The following is a 14881-nucleotide window of genomic DNA, read 5'->3' as shown; positions in this document are numbered from 1 at the left end:
GATTTGGGAATCAATATTATTTTCATGGGTCAACACATGTGTTTTTGTTATGATTTAACAGGGATGCAAAAGAGATTCTTCACTTGTGAATTATGGAGGGGAGGGATCATTCCAAGCATGTGGCTTTCTTTTTTTTGAAGAATGTTGCTAACCATCAACAATGAACTCCATTGACTTCCATTGTATGAACACAAAACCACAGAGACATTTCTTAAAATATCTACTTTTGTGATTCAGAGAAAAAGTCATATAACGGGTTTGTACCACATGAGGGTGAATGCATGATGATAGAGTTTTTTTTGGGGGGGGGGTAGCTCTTAATGTTGTTATTTATTGAAACCAGTTTATTTATTTTATAGTAAAATATATATTATTATCAATAAGAAATATTAAGATATATCATATATATATCTTTCATATATATATTTGACTTTTAAATGAACTAAAAATGAGTCATAGTCCTATAAGTAGAGTCTGTAGAGAACATCTGCTCTGAGATTCTTCTCTAAAGTTTTATGATTTCATCATTATTTAATCCTCAACTGCTCACCAGTAAAATGAGGCAATGCTAATCTGCATTGGCTCCAGTTCCCCAAATCCGCTTGTCATTACTCAAAAAATGCTGTCAAATATTGTGTCGAACAGTGATTGACTGCGGCATGTTTGCTTATACAGTACGCACACTAAAATCACTTCACTGTTGTTGACAAGCAACACAAATGTTTTCATGATTGTTTTATATTGTACATGTCATATTTTAGGTTGATAATTAATGTGAATGTACAGGGAAAGTGTTTTAGTGTTTAGTGTGTGTGCTGTTTAAAGATTTTTTTCAGATCAGTTAAGTACAATTGAAGAGTTCAGGCTATTTGCTGAGTTTTTTACATTTTCAAAAAACATGTATTTTATTACATTAATATGTTTTGATTGTGTTAGCTAGCTGTATAATTATTCTTTGTAGTTATTATTACTCAATGAAAACAACCCAACTTGCAGTTTGATTGATATTATTCGGAATGCACAATAAAAAATGTTTTTTGAAAATATTTAAAAACAGGGTTAGATGTTTTACATCTTAAATTAAGCGTATGAATATAAAAATATATAATGTCCGTCATCATAGGTCATAAAACTGCATACCAGAGAAAATCTATATTTACATTGTTATATTCTGTTCAGTAGCATGTGGCTGTATGTGAAAAATATATTTTATTACACAAACTGTGAAATATACAGTAAATATATGTATTTTTTAAAATACTAAATTTTAAAATATATATTATTAAATTATCAATACTAATTCGAATTTAAATAATGTTTGTATTAATTAACATCGCAACGTTTTTTTATGATTTTTGTCTTTCTTGGACTGTCAAACAATCACGATTAATTGCATCCAGATTAAATGTTTGTGTTCACATAATATATGTCTGTGTACTGTGCATATTAATTTTGTACTTATAAAAGCATTCACGTACATGCATATCTTTAAGATAAATATAAAACATAAAAATGAATAAACATTTAAAAGTGATTAAAATTATTGGTAAATATAAATTAATATATGTTAATATTTATTAAATATGTACACCCTAGTTATTATAGTTTTTAGTTTTATTTTAAATTACCTTTTTTTTAGGTTTTAGCAATCTCGGTATATGTCTTTGTAATTTTATAATTCATTGGTTTATAGTTTATGTTCCAATATAAGATTCTTTCATTTTTATTTTATTTGTACGTTAGATTTTGTTTATTATCGTAATTTTAGTGCCTTGAATTGAAAAAATTTTGAGGCAACATTAAAAAAATTCCTTTAACACACTTGTAGAATACAATAACTAATCCCCATGTAATCGTACAATATGTCATAATAAATTATAAACTTTTTAATTTAAAGACAGCATGCATCTGTAGAAAATGCAGAAAATGTGACGATGATGTCACGTCAACGCATAAGTTATGATTTAAATAGCAAATAACGCAATGTTAACTCTCCAGGAGTATACACCACCACCAGCAGCAGCAGCCATTTCAAATCAACTAAGCGGTTTATCCTACCATAAAACGTGTTCTCTCAAGAAAACAAAGACCTCAAGTTTAAAGAGGGGGAGCTGGGAAAGACAACAATTAGCTGCTTGTGAGGCTGTGGCTCGACCCCAACTCGGCACGGTGCCATATGGTGGCTGTCCTCTGGATACGGCTCTGCCTGCGTGATTTACTGGTAATTAGAGGGCTGAAGTCAGAGATTTGCTTTTTTCTTTTGATTTGTGTATCTATCTTATTAAGATCTTAAGCAGTGTGAGGTCACACACAAAAGCCGGACGGCAGCACATGCTCCCTCACTGGTCTCTCGGCTGCGCCAGTGGGTCTTTAATTGGAATTGCAAACACAACAGGTGGTCAGATTGCTCATAAAGATGAAGCCACAATGAAGTGACCTTTTAATTGACAAAAGATTTGTTTTGTCTAAAAGCATCTGACTGTGCCAAAAGCCACAACGTGAGTAAGAGGTCTCATATTGACTTTGTTGATTCTCTGATTGGTCTAGATATGAATAACCAGTAGACAGCGTGTAGTCTGATGAAGAGATGATCTTTGTGAACCAAGAATCCTCCTTAATACTCAGTTGGCATTAGACTGGTGTCTTAATGCTGCTGACAGAGACCTCTCTGTTGACCTAAACTAGTGCGTAAAAAGATTACGGCCCCCTGTAAATTAGGTTGGTGGTTTTGGGGAGCAGACGGAGCCGTTTGAACTCTGGACTCTGGATTTAGATCTGTCATACGCAGGCCCTGAAACAAAATGAAAACAATATCAAAAGCAGGCCATCCTGTCTAACTGCTCATGTTGAAATATTTTGCTTTACAGTGACCTTAGCATAAGTGATTTTAAAGATGAGGTAACACACGCAGTTTCTGCCAATCTCATATTAATCTTGAGAACCTTTACAGTATTATTTCATACACTGTATCTTTGAAGAGTATTTAGTTTGATCAAATTTATTAAAGACAGATACAGCTTTATTTCGATACGATTATTCCTGGAAAAATACGAGCGCCTGGAGGCGTGCAGTGGGGACGGAACTACAGCACAAGCACACAATACATAATCGCTTTATCCCTGCATACGTTTGTGTTGTTTACATTATGGACGTACACAACGACTGCCAACAAAACGCAGACAAATGACTAAGTTTGACTTACTGCGTGCAGTTTATGTCCTGCATCATTTAGCGCTGGGACCGCTCCATCTATCAGTTTCAAATGATCTCCAAATCCAGCATTATATCCATCGTATATATAACATTCATCACCAAAAATGCAGTGAGCAAATAAATACAGCTAAACATCCTTAAGCTCAGTGCAGCGGCATTGATGGACGTACTTTTTCTTACTCTGGCTAGTTGACACGTGGGCGTGCTCTGTCGCTCACTGGATGACGCGTGGGCGTGCTTTTCTGGGAGAATTGTCAAATAAAGGAATATGAACCCTTGTTACCAAACGAGGATCCCTATTCGGAAAAAAACTTTCATAAACCTGAGCGACCCCCGGCGGAGTGAATCGAGCACAGAAATACTAAGTTATTTTGAGTTGACCATGTTAAGCTTGAGAAGCCAGCTCATTTAACAGCTTAAAGAAGTCAGAATGCATGAAATAGCTTGTTACCCCACCTTTAAAGATGTCAGCCTTTCTCATTCAAGTAGGACTTGGTCTTGTATGGCTGAAATAGCGGCCATTTGTTAGCTAAGTAGGAGGACTACGTACTTTCAGGGACTTTGGTAACAGCTCACAAAAAAACATTTGTATGGTAGTTGAAAATCTTTTGCCCCCTGAATAATCACATAATCACAGCAGTTTTTGTACAGAAATCTTTTAAAAGGGTTAGGGAAAAACTTTATATTGTTACTAATTTTATAATATGAATATGTACTTTTAGATTTTATAATATTTTACTATTGAAACAACTTGAAACTACTTTCTGTTCTAATCCCTTTTTATTGCCCTTTTAAACACCAAATATAAATGTCCACCTATTTGAGTATAAATTAATTATTTATATGTGGATATCAATACTGGGATAAATGGAATGGCTCATTTGCTAATAATGGCCTTCATCTCTTTAATAAAAATATAAAAACTTATTACCAAACCATGATTCACAAAGGTGATTATAATAGTTATTTATAAGTTTAGCTTATTTTTGTCACATAAAGATGAGTGTATATATTTACCTGCTATTTTATGTTTCAAACAGAGATGGCGATAGAGAAACAAAAGTTACAGATTGCAGCTTTAGGTAAATTCATGAAATGCATTCACAGCAGTGAATTTTCAGTAAATTGTTTGCTAAACAAAGGTTTACAACAGAACTGAATTCTATACATTTAAACTGTTGAGTTAGAACTTTCACTTTCCTAACTTTATTTTTGTCCCTTTGCTTTTATGTTTCCGTTGTGTTGAAGAATGGAACATGAGTGTCAAAACATGTGACAGAGTATCCAAAACAAAAGCTCAACTCATGACATATTTCTGTCGATGACACAACTAAGCGTGTGCTTCACAACAGCTCAAACCCATGCCTGTCACAGCAGGAAGGCATTAACAGCATTTATGTAACTAGCAGGTGGCAATCACGTATAATGTTCCTAGTGGCTTTTTAAGACAAGTCTTGCTGAGATGAGCAGAGCAGAGATTACGATAAAACAAACAGATTATTCAGGGTTAAAAATAGCAGGAATATTAACCATTTATGACTGAAAAAACCTAAACGGAGTTCAACACTGGATCATTTCAGGTCAAGGCTAGTTACTAGACAGCTTTTTAAAGCATACTTTTTATAATTGCATATTTGGCACATTTGGTTTATTATCCAAAGTGACTTAGAAACGCATTTAAGCTATTCAAACTCATAAACTTAAACTTCATGGAGCATCATGAACATCAGTTAAATCTGGTCACTTTGAACAATTAAATTAACATTACATGAAGTAACAAGACATGCATCAACCGCAATTTTTTTTGCAGGTGTAGTGTAGCATCATGGGACACATTTAATGCGTTTAGAGTCTGATCTGTGCAGTGCTGACTGTGTAACTTGGCAGGTGTTACATAACCATGTGCTAAAGTCTGTGTTGGTGAGTCTGCGCCAGGACCGTGAATGTGAGAGATTAGGCTCTTTCGTACGTCAGGGGAAAGCTGTTGATGTAAGACAGCCTGCACACAAGACAACATTACAAGTCTTGCTAATTAACATTGCTTTTGAGTGCCTGTCACTGCAGATTAAAACACTTTTGTTAAGATTAACTGGAGAGTTATAAAAAAGATCTCCTATACCGTGTCTATCTATCCATCCATCCACCTACCTACCTACCTATCCATCCATCCATCCATCCACACTATCCATCCATGTATGTTCTATCTATCCATCTATCCATCTATCTATCTATCCATCCATCCATCCATCCATCCATCCATCCATCCATCCATCTATCCATCTATCTATCCATCTATCCATCTATCCATCTATCCATCCATCTCTCTGTGTAAGGTTGTGGGTGTGGCACACACACCGTTCACCCCGGGCACTATGTGACCTAGATCTCTGACAGTAAACAGATGCTGCGCGTGCCAAAATGCTGCTGCCATCAGCAGAATCAGCGTTGTAGGGCGGATGACTGTCAGATCACTCCTATCCTGAGCCTGATGATGAGGATCAGACTGCTGAGGAGATCCAGCAGCACTTAAACACAGCCATCACGACCTGATATCATCAGCGGCAAGCCATCAAATCTGTGGGAATGTGTTATATTTTCAAAGAAAGAAAAGTTTTGTACAACTGTACCTTATTCATTTAAAGGTTACATTAAGGTACTTAAAGGTTCTTTATGGCACAAAACCCATAGTAGATTTAACATAAATCAACACAAATTGCAATCAAAAGCCATGTTGCCAAAAAAGTAAATAAACACAATCATGGCTAAATAAATTCAATGTTCAAATTATCTTAAATTATAAAATTGAAAAATATTTATATAAATATAAAGTACAGAAGTGGAACAACATACATACCTAAACTATTGAGGAAATATATATAGCATGATTGTAAAATGCAAATGTATAATGTTTACTCAATAATATTTATGCTATTTATTCAACTATTTTCCGTATTAACTCACTGTCACTTAAAAATTTCAGCTCTTTCACAGGATTTTTAACAGTATATTATGGGGAAAAATAAAGCATTGGAAAATAAGGTGTAGGTGTAATTGTGTGTTATAGGCGTGTTAAGTCAGTGGAAGGAAATTTCCTTGAGGGCATATTGACATAAATTTACATCTCCGTGCATCACATAAGGCGCTTTGTGTATAATCTCTTTGAATGTCAGCTGTTGTCAAAGAATGACGCTATTGTAACTTTTACAGTGTGTAAGAACATGTGATTGCAGAAACAAGATTGTAAACGAATTTAGCCTCTAAAACGTTACGTTACCATTATTGTTTTAGGATTTCTTGACTACCAATGACAGCAGCACATTATAGAGTATAATCTGTAGTTATCCACACAGTACTTGTGTGAGATCTTAAATTTGTGGCATCCTGCATTTTCTGAATACATTTCAGAAAAGGTTTATTTATCTTTTTGGAAAGGTTCTTCTGTGTCTTTGCTAGTATTTTGCAGTTGATAACACTGTAAATAAATATATGTTGTGTTGCATTTAGTTTCAGAATAGCTTCATGGCAATTTGGGAGTCGGTTAAGTGTTAGTCTTGACAAACTAAACACAGATCAATGCAAGTAAATTAGACAGAGAGGGGATTATCACTCCAGGATGACGGATGTGACTTCAACACAAACAAACTGTGTAAACAATGAAGATTATCCATTCAAGATTTTGTAACTTCCATTGCAGTAAAGTATGTAACAAACTTTAAATGCAGTCACAAATTTATAAATTAGAGTGGTTACTATAATCCAACACAGTATAGAGACCGGTCTCTGCCCAAGAAGTTATTTTAATAGTTATTTTTTAATTATTAAATAATTAAAATAAATTATTTAATTAATAAAAGTAGTATGAAAGTGCTAAGACTAGAGTAATTATTCAAACAGTTAATTGTTTAAATGATAAATTATCAAAGTAAGTCATTCAATTAATAAAAGTGTTAAATATTTACATTTAACTATTTATTAATTCATTAATCAAATACTTCAATTCATTAAAATTCTTTTTTCTTCTGCTGTCTAAATATTATGCTTTTGAAATTAAATTGAAACTTTATAGATAATAAAGGTTGTGTGTAACAAAATATCACAGTCTATTGCTTGTTGCTGCTTTAAAAAACATTTTATCATGGCATGACAAATTGTGTAACTAAAATTTTAATTAATCTCAAATGTATTTCTCAACTGTATCTATATTTATATATTTATGTTAATATCAATTCAAAGATCATATAATATGTATAATATGTATAACCATTATTTCATGAATACACTGGTTAAACAGCATTCTTGAATGCTTATTTACACATAACTATTTAGCTATGTAATCTAACACTCTCTTGACTGTAACAATTTAACTGTCACTCCTTCCAAGTTGCCAATAATAAGATCTAACCATCAAATGAATAACCAATGAGTCTTGCAGTCTAATTAGGGCCATTTATCACATTCAGTAGACAAACTCTACTGCCTCTGTCATAGTGGAAGGAAGCCAAAGAATTATAAATCTATGACTCATCATGATTAATCTTTGTGTTCGGGATTAAACACATAAATGGATACAAGCCGCCATATGTTCTATGCGGTGCATTTAAACTCAAGCGAATGGGTTGCTGTGGAAAAGTTGGCATGAATCGACAAGCTTATTAACAGAATGCGATCATTAACTAGATTTCCGGATCGACCGTTAGAGAAAATGCGAGTCTCTGGCCAAGTAAGTTATTACAATTTTGCGGGAAATGCTACAGTTTGCATTGTGCAACAGAGTGGATATATAATATTTGTTACTTTCAAAATGTTTAAGATTATATTTCATAATATGTGAAACAACATACAATAGATATGATAAAAATGATAAAAGGGTTTCAAAACAGTAATTTAAGGAAAATCCTTATTTTTCTATAATTCCAAATTGTTCTGGAATATCAATATCCCACATTTAATATTTATAAACAAACCAAAGGTTATGTAGAGGTCAGTCCTGCGGCCGTGGACTAGTTGAAAGACTTTTTGTTGGAAGTGTGGGGGAACAGAAGAGGACAGGTGGAAATGGGGCAGCACCATTGCGTTCTGGGATTAGCCAATCCCTGCCATCTGCTATCAGCAGCATAATCCCGTCAATGAGAAAAATCAATTGTCTAAGTAAATATCAAAGGCATGTAAACTCATTTTGGCAAGTAACTTAAACATTAGGGGGACTTAGGTTGAAAGAGCATTTTAGTGCTGAGCGAAGCATAGAGGCTTTATTATTTCATACAACTGACAATTGTTGTTGAATTAACAAGAAGTGATTGTGAAACTGTTCATTCAAATAACTGAATACCTGTAAAATATAATACGAAATCTTTTGGTGAACAACTAGACAAAAGAGCTTTTTGTAGTTTGTGGTAACAAAAATCTCTTCTAAAGTTATTTTAGTTTACTAAACTTTGAAAACGTTTCAGTTTTTGAAATCAAAAATTTAAATATTGGCATAAAAATGATGACTTAATGTAGGGAACTAAAATAAAACTAATAAACAAAAACTAAAATAAAACTAAGATAAATTCATCTTAATATTCTAAAAAAAAAATTTCTAAAAAAATAGCTTAAAATATAAATAAAACTAAACAGAACTACAAAACAAGAATAACTCTGATCTCTTCTTTTTTATCTTATTCATTCTTAAATTTGTTTTACGCTGGAATTTGCCCAAATGTAAAGTTTTTTGGTTAAACAATGTGAAAACAATGTATAGCATTTAATAAAATTAATCAATTGTGCCAACAAGGTACATTTTAAAATGCCTGTAGCTGTGACAGTGTTTCTTAAATTAAATTTATTTGAAAACAAAATTGCATTAAAAAAATGATGAAGTTAGCGAAGAAGTCTCAGTTCAAAGCATTTGTTTATGCCTAATTGGAGCAAAGTTTTTTCGAAATAAATACATTCACATTGCCATTTACACTCACAGTCAATTTAGAATATATGGCAGCTATTAGTTTAAGGTCATGCCTTAAACTCCCAGCACAGTTAATAGGATCTGCTGCCTTGTAGATGTTGAGATGGGATTGATGTTGTAGTGGAAGGAGATTTCATTAAATGTGTAGCTACTTTACATCCCCTGTTAACCTGATGCTGGAAAAGTGCAACATTTATTAATGGCCTTATAGTTTAGGTAGTAATAACCTTGTGCACAGCCCCTAAAAAGACAAAAAAACACTGTAACCGTCAACTGTTGTTACAATAGAAGGAAATTGATTTATTTCAGTCAGTATTAAGTCATTTTTTAATTCTTAAATTTTATTTCACTTTTTATATTTGTTATTTAATATTGATTGTTTCTTTATCCAATTACATTCATACACTTTTAGGTGTGCCTTGTGCTTTATATAATAATGCATTTAGAATGAACTTTCTTGCATAGATCTTTATTCATAAAATGTACATTTCTTAGAGATTTTTTAAAACGTCTTAAACATATATCTATCAAAATGCAATATTAAAATACTGTGCAAATTCAAAAGCAGTATCACAGTGCATATAATAATCCCTTGGCACCTTTCTGTACTTACAGACCATTGTACTCATGTCTGCAATAGCCAACAAACAGAGGCTCGGCCTGAATACCCCGCCTGCCAAACACAAACAAGAATTCATTCTCCACATTAAACATTATAATATAATTTAATTGAATTATAATATAATTAATTAATTATAATATAATTAAATTTAGAGTACAAAATGAACAAAACAGACAAGAGGTTAGTATGCTTATTAAAGCATTGTATTACCTTAAAAGTTTGCAGCGAAAATCTTCCAGGCGAGGGAAGGCCAAATCTGCATTTAGTGTTTTTTCTTCATCGCTCCACAATCTCTCAGCAGCAGCGCAGGCTCTCGGCCTTCACACAAACATAAATTTGCATAAGCATGTGCATTTGTACCATAAATAAATTATTCTGATCTTGATTGCTTTCTCGTACCACAGTCTAGGGGTCAGATTGGTGGCATCAACATATTCGCCCCACATGGCAACCTCTCCACCAATCACTAACTTCTTCTGCTCTTCTGTGCCTAAACCATGAAAATAAAGTCACATCTTTAACCAAAAACACCAGACAAACACACAACAGCATATCACCACAAACGACAGAAGAGACAAAAAAGCTATTTTTTTATAAACTCTGCTTCAGAAAATAAACAAAACGACTAAAATAATGGTTTATAAATGGTTCATACGTTTAATATAAAGTCTTTCAGAGATTATTTTTAGCACTAAATTCTTTGTAGCTAACTCAGCCAATGATATCTAATCACATCTATAAATACGAATAAAATAGAGTCAACAGTAATAAGCTTCTCTTTTTTCAATGGCACCCGTCACCAGCCAAACATGCTGCTCTACACACCAGTGAAATTCTGGGGCTGTATAGTGTATGAGTAACGCCAGTCCTGGCCGTAGCTGATGTGATTGATGTACCAGGGAGCAGAGAGCACAACCCGGTGCCCGGCCTTGGTCATCCGGCTCATTTCAGCTTGATATTGTACAGTTGTGCCCTTCCAGATTTCCAGAATCGTGTCCTGTGGAATCTGCGCCGGAAACAGTCACAGTCTCACATGCCTTTACAGTGTACACACATATTATGTATATACATTTCAATAATCACTTCTTTTAATAACCTTTCGTTTTTGACGAATCATTTGAACAAGTATATACAGTATACAGTTCTGTTTAATATAGCATTATGCTTTCTGTGAGGCTGGGAAAAGACTTTAAGTGACACTAATATCGCATGCCAAGTGGTGAAGACATGACATCTCCTGGTAAGAAAAAGACTGCGAATTTAGTGAGACATATTGGCTAGTGTTGGGCAACGTTTTGTGCAAGAATAACATTCTCGCTCTACTTCTTACATTAGATACATTTTTATATTGTTTGCCTTCCTGATAATATTTGCATATGACACCTTATAGTGCCATTGGGAACGGAACCCATAAACTTGCACTTTCCTCTCTTTACACTCCTCCTTAATAAGTTGAAAATAAAGCAAATATTTTTAATTGAACATATTTGATTCTCATTTAGCAGAGAATACACTTTCACACAAAAAAAAGAAAATCAGAGATAACTGGATAGATTGGATAAAGCTGCAATCTGTAACGCTTTTGCTTAAACAATGAACAAAAATCAACTATTGGGCAAGTACATAAAAAAAAAAAAACTTAAAAAAAAGCTTAAAATAATAACTTGTAATGTAAATCTGATTTTAACACACATCAAGATTAGTCTGTAAAGTAACCTTCAATTTCACGTTTCAAACAGAGATGGCGATAGAGAGCAACCCACAGCAACCCACAGCACATTAATCTCTACACTTATTTGTTGGCTATTCGCACACACGTTCTGACCCCTAAAGGCTAGAGGCCGTACGCTGTAGTATCGAGCCCAGTTGTGAGTAGGTATTGGCAGGTCAAGGTAGAAAGGGGCGGCCAGAATAACCTTCAACCCTGCCTTAATCACCCGACGCATCTCGCACAGGTAACAGCCCTGTTTCCAAAACTTCCACCATATACTTAGATCTGGGCTAAAAGACAGATACCTCATTCTTGTTAGATCACATGTTTTGGCCGTACAAGGCTTTGAATGAATCTGGTGGATCTGTACTCACTCTCTCATGGTAGTCGAATACGTCCTGCCAAACAATGGAAGTTTTGTTCAGAGTGGCGGTCATGTTCATTATACTGGAGAAAGAAACACAATAGACATGTTAAAACTGTCGTGTTCGTGAACGTTCCTCTTCTCATCAATTTGTGTCATTCGTCTAAACCTTTACAGTACCGTCACAGTTTTACTTACTTCTCCATATAGAATGATTCCAGTTTAGTATAATCCTTCCCAAAGCCCATCTTCTTCATAAACGCTCCCACATTGGGATTAGACATCCTTTCAAACAATATTAAATATTTTTTGCTAACAGTCACACATACACACATAAGGAATCTGTGATGATGTTGAAAACCCTTACCAGCAGCTAAAACTGACCTCATCTCCTCCTATATGAACATAGGAGTCGGGAAAGACGGACTTCACCTCTTTGAAGAGACGTCCCATGAATTTATAGGTGGAGTCTAGCGTTGGATTGACCGGTCCAAATGACCCAGACGGAACATCTCCCTTGTAACACGGTGTCAAAAGATCTGGCTGTCCTGAGAAATATTCAAAAGTGAGTGTACATTACAAAGTATACTTTTTGTGAGTGTCCACATTTCTTTAAAATCAAACCCATAACCATACGAACTACAAGAAAGCTTTATCATCATACACACAATGTAAGATCAACTAAAACCTTCCACATTATAAAATCACAAATTCTTATCATGAAACGTCTAAATATTTTTAAGACTCAAATGTTTCAAGGTGTTTATTTATCACACCTGCAGTAACGTATATACTGTAAGTATACAACTTGCAGTGAAATAAAATTTGCCAACTCTATAACACTAAATAAATTATTACAAATTATTAGAGTATTACAACCATAATACCAATAAAAACTGCATAAATAAAGACCATAATAATTTAACAATGTTTAAAACGTATAGAACAGTCATAGATAATGTAGGTGACATTAAAAAAAACTATTTTGTTTTAATATAAGATAAGATAGGTAACATTTTCTATGCAAAATATTACAATAGAAGATTAAACTCAAATATAAAACACAAATCTAAAGCATATATTTACAACTAAAAACAAAAACGTAAAATGTGGAAGGAAAAGAAAAAGAAAATTATTTGTAATAAATGTATTAATATAATTAATTGTTGGGAATTATTATTATCAGAAATTAAAAACAGCAAATACCGCATATCATTCATCTTAGTAAGAGTATAAGAAAATTCTACTGTAGTTTCAACTGGGAATTAGTTAATGATAATATATGAGCCATAAATTTACAGATAATACCACATGTGTTAATTGTGTTTCAACTGTTTTGACAATGAAACATTTGGTTAACTTGAAGATCTTTAGGCTGGACACGGATACATTTGCTCTTTTGCATATGAGGGCAGGTTGTTACATAAAAGGATTTGAATGAATGCTTCTTTTATTCACATTCTCTTTATGTTCCTAAGAAACATATAAAGGGGGAAACACAAACCTTTTCCCCACGACTGAGTGTGTCCAGGTGAGTCAAACTCAGGTATGACTCTAATGCCCCTCATTCTGGAATGTTCAATCACCCTTCTTATATCTGTTTGGGTGTAGGTGTGTGTAAATGGATGAAAAGCTCCCTAGAACCAAATAAAACAACGGTCTAAAAATGACAATTATAGTACACAGATAGTTATAATCAATGTTATATTTATATTATTTGTAAGTTGTTTCTTAAAAAGGAAAGAAGGTTCCAGTGAGAATTTAAAGGGGTCATATGACACAGCTAAAACGAATATTATCACTTATTTTAGATTTAACGCAATCTTTGTACACGATTTAAGGTAAAAAATATTGATTCTTCGAATACTGCAAGCGTCTGAAGGAAATGTAAAGCCTCTTACCATATTTGGAACATGAGGTGCCAAAGCAATTGTTTTGACAAGTACGCCGACCTTACTTGCGTATACATTTAGGCTGTCTTAGTCAAATCATACCACGAACTGAGGTAGATTTGTGGGGGTTTGGTTACACAAGGCGTTTCAGGCAGTTCTGGGTGAGCATTCGCTTTTAGATAGAATGAATCTTTTGTTCCGACACATTTATTTTTGCAATTGTGCGTTTCTAATACATGTATGGGCAACTTATAACCCACCACAGACACAGAAAAACACGTATTCGTGCCATACTACCCCTTTAAGTCTACAGGCTGAGAGGGAAAATGCTACACAACATGAATGAGATGATAAAGTTGTGGAGCAGAAATCTGGACAAGGACTTTAATTTGGATGGTGGTTTTAGTGGTTTTACAAACCTTATTGCTGAGATTAGGAAAGCTGCGGCTCTGATAGGGGAAAGAAGGGTCGTCCACAATGTGCCAGTGAAAAACATTGAATTTACTGTAGGACATGGCATCCTGAAGACAAAAAACACAAGGGAATCTTATTATTACATGTTTTTATTTTGTAAGTGCCCTTTACATGAAAAGTAAATACTCACCAGGGTCTTCAGAATAGCATGCAGAGGTAAATAATGCCTTGAAGTGTCCAGCAAAAGCCCTCTGTATGCAAAGCGTGGGAAGTCCATAATCTGGGTTTTATTGATAAAGTACTGAGAATAAACAAAAACGAACAGATTTACTTCTTATCGTTCGCAGCACTTTTGGTGTAGATATAATTTATAACATTATAGAGAAAATAACACACAATGCTTACAGAGCCATAATCATCCTGGTACACTAGCTGACTCAATGACTCCAGACCTGACGTTCAGATATCACGGTTGTAAAAAGAACAAATATTTATTTAGTGCCTTTGGGGTTTATTTTTCAGACATATATTATGTGCACGTTAAGGAATAAGGCTCAATAATGGTGAAAACAAGGTTGTCAGACCTCTTAAAGCACCCCATACTGATAACGATCTCAGCAGAGCTTGGCCCTCAGACACACTCAGCTTATCTGCAAGAATAAAGCATGACTACAACTTTATAAAAGGCCTCAGGAAAAGGCGGGGTAAGTTCTATTAT

The 14881-nt window shown here is 34.1% G+C and overlaps 1 protein-coding gene across 3 annotated transcripts in view; it reads right to left on the bottom strand.

The window, feature by feature from the left end:
* Positions 1–5568: 5568 nt before the first annotated feature.
* Positions 5569–14881, bottom strand: part of hexa (hexosaminidase A (alpha polypeptide)) — a 17204-nt gene continuing 7891 nt past the window's right edge. The window contains exons 3-15 of one of the 3 annotated variants that reach the window (XM_056739722.1): positions 14748–14813; positions 14569–14615; positions 14354–14464; positions 14169–14270; positions 13362–13494; positions 12225–12405; positions 12056–12142; positions 11868–11940; positions 10608–10788; positions 10182–10272; positions 9993–10100; positions 9774–9833; positions 5569–5788 (exon numbers count right to left, since the gene is read on the bottom strand). In XM_056739722.1, the coding sequence (XP_056595700.1) occupies positions 5740–5788; positions 9774–9833; positions 9993–10100; positions 10182–10272; positions 10608–10788; positions 11868–11940; positions 12056–12142; positions 12225–12405; positions 13362–13494; positions 14169–14270; positions 14354–14464; positions 14569–14615; positions 14748–14813 (1289 nt within the window). In that variant the 3' untranslated portion in view covers positions 5569–5739. Of the gene's footprint in view, positions 5789–9221; positions 9402–9773; positions 9834–9992; positions 10101–10181; positions 10273–10607; positions 10789–11867; positions 11941–12055; positions 12143–12224; positions 12406–13361; positions 13495–14168; positions 14271–14353; positions 14465–14568; positions 14616–14747; positions 14814–14881 lie in introns of those variants that run through there. The other 2 variants (XM_056739723.1, XM_056739721.1) reach the window with 2 other exon arrangements.

This window comes from Triplophysa dalaica, chromosome 24 (assembly GCF_015846415.1).
Source record: "Triplophysa dalaica isolate WHDGS20190420 chromosome 24, ASM1584641v1, whole genome shotgun sequence".
Classification (NCBI taxonomy): Eukaryota; Metazoa; Chordata; class Actinopteri; order Cypriniformes; family Nemacheilidae; genus Triplophysa; species Triplophysa dalaica.
The sequence above is the reverse complement of the archived record's forward strand: the minus strand, read 5'-3'. Positions and strand labels throughout refer to the sequence as shown.